The sequence below is a fragment of the Mandrillus leucophaeus genome, unplaced genomic scaffold, assembly GCF_000951045.1.
Source record: "Mandrillus leucophaeus isolate KB7577 unplaced genomic scaffold, Mleu.le_1.0 Scaffold120, whole genome shotgun sequence".
Classification (NCBI taxonomy): domain Eukaryota; kingdom Metazoa; phylum Chordata; class Mammalia; order Primates; family Cercopithecidae; genus Mandrillus; species Mandrillus leucophaeus.
Window position 1 is genome coordinate 1,335,175 of NW_012100321.1, and position 7,684 is coordinate 1,342,858.

The 7,684-nt window shown below is 53.1% G+C and overlaps 1 protein-coding gene across 1 annotated transcript in view; it reads right to left on the reverse strand.

Moving 5' to 3' along the window:
• The window catches only part of MEIS3 (Meis homeobox 3), a 28,918-nt gene that overhangs the window by 13,878 nt on the left and 7,356 nt on the right, over nt 1-7,684 (reverse strand). The window contains exons 6-9 of the mRNA XM_011970060.1: nt 7,006-7,056; nt 6,673-6,822; nt 1,798-1,909; nt 1,461-1,609 (exon numbers count right to left, since the gene is read on the reverse strand). Of these exons, the coding sequence (XP_011825450.1) occupies nt 1,461-1,609; nt 1,798-1,909; nt 6,673-6,822; nt 7,006-7,056 (462 nt within the window). The remainder of the gene's footprint in view (nt 1-1,460; nt 1,610-1,797; nt 1,910-6,672; nt 6,823-7,005; nt 7,057-7,684) is intronic.

Here is a 7,684-nt window from a genome sequence, read left to right on the forward strand (position 1 = left end):
TTTTGAGACGGAGTCTTGCTCTGTGGCCCAGGCTGGATGGAGTGCAGTGGTGCGATCTCGGCTCACTGCAAGCTCTGCTTCCCAGGTTCACGCCATTCTCCTGCCTCAGCCTCCCAAGTAACTGGGACTACAGGTGCCCGCCACCGCGCCTGGCTACATTTTTGCATTTTTAGTAGAGACGGGTTTCACCGTGTTAACCAGGATAGTCTCCATCTTCTGACTTTGTGATCTGCCTACCTCGGCCTCCCAAAGTGCTGGGATTACAGGCATGAGCCACCGCGCCCAGCCCCTCCCTATCCATTTCTTTCTTTCTCTTTCTCTTTTTTTTTTAAACAGGGTCTCCCTCTGTCACTCAGGCTGGAGTGCAGTAGTGCCTTCATGGCTCACTGCACCTTCAACCTCCCTGGCTCAAGCGATCCTCTAGCCTCAGCCTCCTGAGTAGCTGGGATCACAGGTGTGTGCCACCATGCCTGGCTAATTTTTTTTCTTTTTAGAGATGGGGTCTTGCTGTGTTGCCCAGGCTGGTCTCGAACTCCTGGGCTCAAGTGATCCTCCTGCCTTGGCCTCCTAAAGTGCTGGGATTACAGGCATGAGCCACTGTGTCTGGCCCTCCATTTCTCTCTCTGTGGCTCTCACATTCTCTCTCTGTCTCACTATCTCTGTGTGTGTGTGTCTCTGTCTGTATCTCTCTCTCTCTCTCTCTGGGATTCAGTCCCTCCCTGCCTCCGAGTTTCTGTCTGTCTCTGTCCCTCTGTGACTCAGCCTCTCCCTGTTTCCATCTTGCTCTGACTTGGTCTTCTCTCTGTGGCTCTCACATTCTCTCTCTGTCTCACTATCTCTGTGTGTGTGTGTCTCTGTCTGTATCTCTCTCTCTCTCTCTCTGGGATTCAGTCCCTCCCTGCCTCCGAGTTTCTGTCTGTCTCTGTCCCTCTGTGACTCAGCCTCTCCCTGTTTCCATCTTGCTCTGACTTGGTCTCTGTGTCTCTCTGTTTCAGCCTCTTCCTGGCTCTATTTTTCTCCTGTGTCCTTGAAGCAGTATGGTGCAGTGGTTAAGGCCAGACTGCCTGCATTTGAATCCACTTCTGGCTGTGTGACCTTAGGCTAGTCTCCCAACCTCTCTGTTCCTCAGTCTCCTCCTCATCTGCTAAATGGAGATAATAGTAGCTCCTCCCTCCAAGGGTATGCTGGGTAGATGGTGGGCGGGTGGGTGATTGATGTGTGGGTTAATGGATGGTTTGCGGGGAGGACTTAGTGAGTTAAGTGTCCTGAGCAGCACCTGCACACAGGTGACACTCACTGCTGCTGGATCCTGTCACAACTCTCCACTTCCAAGAGAGTCTCGAAAAATTTCCCGCCATCTCAGTCTCCCATTTCTGGGCGTCTCTGGGGTTTTGGTCTCTGTGGCCCACCCTTCTCCCTCTCTCCATGCCCACCCTGCACCCGGGCAGCAGGGCACTCACCGAGAGGTGCTGGAACAACCAGGCTCGCATGATGTTGGTGGCCACCTTGGGGAAGATCCCCCTCTTCTTGTTTCGCCGTCGCTCCTGGTCCAAGTCCTCATCTTCCCCACCAGAACTGGGAGAGGCCACGCTGGTGTCCAGCCCATCTCCTGAGGGAGGGCAGGCATGCTGTGTGTGTGGGCAGTGAAGAGTGGAGGACCAGAGGGCCCTAGGACTCTCCCCTAAGACACCACTCCATACCCCAGCCATCTCTGCCCTTCTGCAAGTCCTACTTGCAGTCTAACTTCAATCCTCTGGCTGATTCCCATGTTTCCTTTCCACCTCCCAAGATTCTCACCTTGGTCACTGGAGTTGTCACCACTCTGGGAGGCCAGGCCCCCGCTGGATGGACCTGGGGTCCCCAGATGTACAGACCCGCTATCCTCATGGTCTCGAATCCATATATTATTCTAGAAAACAAGAGTCAGCAGTTAGTGCCAAGGCGGCTGGGCACCGTGGCTCATGCCTGTAATCCCAGCAGTTTAGGAGGCCAAGGCAGGTGGATCACGAGGTCAAGAGATCGAGACCATCCTGGCTAACATGGTGAAACTCCGTCTCTACTAAAAAATAGAAAAAATTAGCTGGGTGTGGTGGCACGCACCTGTAGTCCCAGCTACTCAGGAGGCTGAAGCAGGAGAATCGCTTGAACCCAGGAGGCAGAGGTTGCAGTGAGCCAAGATTGTGCCACTACACTCCAGCCTGGGTGACAGAGCAAGACTCCATGTCAAAAAAAAAAAGTTAGTGCTAAGGCTTGAGGCATGGACTCTGGAGCTAGGACTCCTGAATGGGAAGCCAGTCCCTGCCTCCCTCCTGGCTGTGTGATCTTGGGCAGGTCACTTCCCCTCTCTGAGCCTCCGTTTCCTTAATTGGAAAATGAAGGACAGGACCAGGCACAGTGGCTCACGCCTGTAATGCCAGCACTTTTGGAGGCTGAGGCAGGCAGATTACCTGAGATCGGGCATTTGAGACCAGCCTGGCCAACATGCTGAAACCCCATCTATACTAAAAATACAAAAACTAGGCCGGCTTGGGCACGGTGGCTCACGCCTGTAATCCCAGCACTTTGGGAGGCCAAGGCAGGCGGATCACTTGAGGTCAGGAGTTGAAGACCAGCCTGGCCAACATGGTGAAACTTTGTCTCTACTAAAAATACAAAATTAGCCGGGCATGATGGTGGGTGCCTGTAATCCCAGCTACTTGGAAGGCTGAGGCGGGAGAATTGCTTGAACCCGGGAGGCAGAAGTTGCAGTGAGCAAAGATCGCGCCATTGCACTCCGGCCTGGACTGGGTGACAAAGTGAGACTACGTCTCAAAAAAATAATAATAAATAAATAAATAAAGCAAGAGAAAAAGAAAACAAAGGATAATAATAGTCATGACGGAGTGTGGCCAGTATTCAATGATGAGTTCATCTACATAGAGGCTCGAACAAGACGACCTTACTCAGGTCTATGGCATCTTATCTAAAATCCTTGGGGCTAGAGGTGTCTCAGGATTCAGAACATTTCATATTTTTAACTTTATTTTGAGTCAGTGTCTCCTTCTGTCGCCCAAGCTGGAGTGTAGTTGCATGATCTAGGCTCACTGCAGCCTTTGCCTCCCGGGTTCAAGCGATTCTCATGCCTCAGTCTCCCAAGTAGCTGGGATTACAGGTGCCTGCCACCATGCCTGGCTAATTTTTGTATTTTTAGTAGAGACGGGGTTTCACTATGTTGGCCAGGCTGATCTCGAACTCCTGGGCTTAAGTGATCCGCCCACCTCTGCCTCCCAAAATCTTAGATAACAGGTGTGAGCCACTGTGCCAGGCCCATTTCACATTTTTAGGCAGTAAATCAGTGCATACACCATGCACTTTGCAGCCATCCCAGGCAGGCTCTGGGGCACAACCTCGTCATCAAACTCATTAACATTTCCACAGAAACATGGATGAATATTTAACTAAGTAGAATAAATAAAGGCTATAAATAGCCCCTCATTAGTTCAGGTCCGTTTTTGCTGCCAAATGAGTTTGCACTAAATTTATGGGACAAAATGCAAAACTTTGAAGTTTCAGAGATTGTAGCCAAGGGGTCTCAGAATTGTAGGTAAGGGGGTCTGGGGCTGTATTATGTATTATCTGTTTTTCTTTTTTTTTTTTTTTGAGACGGAATCTTGCCCTGTCGCCCAGGCTGGAGTGCAATGGCATGATCTCGGCTCACTGAAACATGCACCTCCTGGGTTCAGGCAATCCTCCCGCCTCAGCCTCCTGAGTAGGTGGGATTACAGGCGCGTGCCACCATGTCTGGCTAATTTTTCGTATCTCTAGTAGAGATGGGGTTTCACCATGTTGGCCAGGCTGGTCTCAAACTACTGACCTAGTGATCCACTCACCTCAGCCTCCCAAAGCGCTGGAATTACAGGCGTGAGCCACTGTGCCTGGCCTTCTCTTTTTTTTTTTTTTTAAGAGACAGAGTCTTGCTCTGTCACCTAGGCTGGAGTGCAGTGGTGCAATCTTAGCTCTCTGCAGCTTCAAATTCCTGGGCTCAAGCAATCCTCTCGCCTCAGCCTGCCAAGTAGCTGGAACTACAGTTGCGCCTGGCTAATTTTTCTTATTTTTTGTGGAGATGGGATTTCACGATGTTGTCCAGATTGCTCTCGAACTCCTGGGCTTAAGCGATCTTCCTGCCTCGACTTCCCGAAGTGCTGAGATTACAGGCGTGAAGCCACTGCAGCCAGCCTCGTCGTTTCTTTATGCAAACTCCAACACACTTTGAGGAACTCGACAATCGGTAGGATTTACCCTCCACCCAGCTCCGTGCGCCAGGAGGTCAGCTCATCCATATGGACTGCAGTAACACTTCTTCGGTTTAAGGTTGGGTTAAATCTGCCCAACCTGTGGTTTTAGATTAGCTGTATTCTTCTACCAAAAATCTCAGCCGCTGTCAAGCAATCTGCTCCTCTCTCCAGTTCTGGTGACCACGCCCCCTCCTACCCTTCTTTATTTTGAGACAGAGTGTCACTCTGTTGCCCAGGCTGGAGGGCAGTGGTGAGATCTCCGCTCACTGCAACTTCCGCCTCCTGGATTCAAGTGATTCTCCTGTCTCAGCCTCCCAAGTAGCTGGGATTACAGGCGCACGACACAACATCCAACTAATTTGTTGTTGGGGTTTTTTGTTTTTTTTTTGAGACGGAGTCGTGTTCTGTTGCCCAGGCTACAGTGCAGTGGCACGATCTCGGCTCACTGCAAGCTCTGCCGCCTCCCGGGTTCACACCATTCTCCTGCCTCAGCTTCCCAAGAAGCTGGGACTACAGGCGCCCGCCACCACGCCCGGCTAGTTTTTTTGTATTTTTAGTAGAGACGGGGTTTCACTGTGTTCGCCATGATGGTCTCGATCTCCTGACCTCGTGATCCGCCTGCCTCGGCCTCCCAAAGTGCTGGGATTACAGGCGTGAGGCACCGCGCCCGGCCATTATTGGGTTTTTTTGTTGTTGTTTGTTTTTTTGAGACAGAGTCTTGCCCTGTCACCCAGGCTGAAGTGCAATAGCGCGATCTCGGCTCATCGCAACCTTCGCCTCCCGGGTGCAAGCGATTCTCCTGCCTCAGCCTCCCGAGTAGCTGGGATTATAGGCACGTGCCACCATGCCCGGCTAATTTTTTTTTTTGTATGTTTAGTAGAGACGGGGTTTCACCATGTTGGCCTGGCTGGTCTCAAACTCCTGACCTCGTGATCTGCCCGCCTCAGCCTCCCAAAGTGCTGGGATTACAGGTGTGAGCCACCGCACCCAGCCATCACCAGGCTACATTTTTCTTTCTGTGACTGTAGTTTGAAGGTTTGGTTGTCTTGTATGTGACACTGCTGTCGCGATTCCTGTGCGAGTGGGTATAAGGCTTCAGGACTTGGCCAGGCACGGTGGCTCAAGCCTGTAATCCCAGCACTTTGGGAGGCCGAGGCGGGATGATCACTTGAGGTCAGGAGTTCGAGGCCAGCCTGGCCAAATGGTGAAACCCGATCTCTACTGAACATACAAAAGTTAGCTGGGCGTGGTGGCAGGCACCTGTAGTCCCAGCTACTCGGGAGGCTGAGGCAGGGGAATCGCTTGAACCTGGAGGCAGAGGTTGCAGTGAACTGAGATTGCACCACTGCACTCCAGTCTGACTGACAAACTGAGACTCCATTAAAAAAAAAAAAAAAGGCTCCGGGACTGTGTCTGGGTGCGTCTGGCTGTGGGGTGGTTGTCATGTGAGTGTATCTGAGGCGGTGTGGAGTGGGTGTGCGTGTGCTGTAAACATGTCATTGCCAGGTGTGTTGACAGTAGGATTGCCTGGGTGTGGCTCTCATGTGACTTTTCCTCAAGGCTTCGCGCCTCTACTCTGTACATAGCCGTGGCGAGTCGGGATCCACACGGCTGTGCTGTGCTGTGCGTGTTTGCCGTCTGGTGTCCTAAGTGGATAAAACTGTAGTGAGGCTGCATCTGAGATGGTGCCACCTTATTGAGTTGTTTCTTTGGGTTTCTTTGTGGCCCCATCTGAGCCTGTTGAGTCTATTTCCAAGTCTGTGTGGATGAGTCTGGGGCCATGTGGCTGTGAGTGGTGTGTGTGCGCTATCTCGGCTGCAGCCCGACTGTTATGTGACCAGGGTCACGTGTGTGCAAGAGGGCACCGTGGTCAGTCAGGGCCCAAGCGTGGTTATATCTGAGTTTGCCAGGCAGTACCTTGGGCTGTTGGGCTCTATGTCCATCTGTGTGGCTGTTTCGTGTGGCTGGAGTGGGGGTGCATATGTGGTAGACACACACACAATTGAGAACGGCGTGCAGAACCCGACTGTGTGTTCTGTGCTGCTGTCGTATGGCTGGGGGGGTGTGTGTGAGTACATGGTGGATGCTACTGTCCAGCTGTGAGCAGAAACGGCTGTTGCTGAGTTGGTGTGGCTGTGTGTGGACCTGTGTGGGTGTAGCTGAGTCTGTGGGTGGCATCTGCAGCTGCTGGTGTGCACGTGTGTGCACCGTCGCCCAGCCGCATCCGAGTCTGCACAGCTGTTGTGTAGTGGGTATGTGGCTGTGTGCATATGCGTGCCCCGTCATCAGGCTGACTGTGGCTGCATCTGAGGCTGTGTAGTGTGCATACGCCTTCATGCAGTACCCAGGCACAGCTGTGGCTGCAGGGCGATATGCCTGGTGCCCGTCCCAGGCCCACCTGGTCTGGGAGGCTGGGGCAGGAGGCTGGGTAGTCCTCGAAGTCCTCCCTGCAGCCGCCGTCCCGATCTTCGATGACCAGGTCGATGGGCATCTTTCCCTTGAGGCAGGTGATGTAGCGGTGACAGAAGTTGTCGCACAGGTCGTGGACCTGGGGGGGCACCGGGGTACTGGGGGGGCCACCCGGGGGGGCAGGGCTGGGGTGCACAGGGACGGGGGTGGCATTCTGCTTCAACTCCAGTGGGGAGAGAGCTGCAAGGTGGGGGGCAGAGGCGACGAGAGGGGGTGGGATGAGGTGGGCAAGTGAGGCTGTTGGGGGGTGAGACGCACTCACCTTCTCCAGCTCCAGCAGGTGGAATCGCAGCACTTGGATGGCCTGGATCATCTGAAAACGCGGGACAGGAGGTGGGGGAAGACAGAGGGAATCGGGGGAGGGAGAAGGGAGGAAGAAGGAAGAGGAAAAGGAGGAGGAAGAGAGGAGAGACAGAGAAACAGAAAGAGTGAGATAAAATGACAGGGACAGGGCGACAAAGACACCAGGCACAGGGGGGAAAGAGAGAACAGAGATGCAGTGCAGAATTAAGGAAAGAGTGGGTGTTAGATTCAGAGGTAGAGACAAGAGTAGCAAGAGATGAAAGAGCCCATCACAAAGGGGGAGAGCTAAGGTGAGCCGTTCAGACTGGCATTCCCACCCTCTGCCTGTTGGCCCCCAGCTCCAGGCCCCGCCCACCTGCAAACGACATTTCCCAGAGCCCTTTGCCAAAGGGTTTGGCCAATAGGAAGCCCTGGCAAGAGCTTGGGGAGCAAAGGATGGGAGAAGCTGGGGTATTTCTCCCTCCTTTCTTCTCTATCTTCTTTTTTCTCTTTCTTTTTTGATATGGAGTCTTGCTCTGTCATCCAGGCTGGAATGCAGTGGAGCGATCTCAGCTCACTGCAACCTCCGCCTCCCAGGTTCAAGTGATTCTCCTGCCTCAGCCTCCTGAGTAGCTGGGACTACAGGCACGCACCACTGT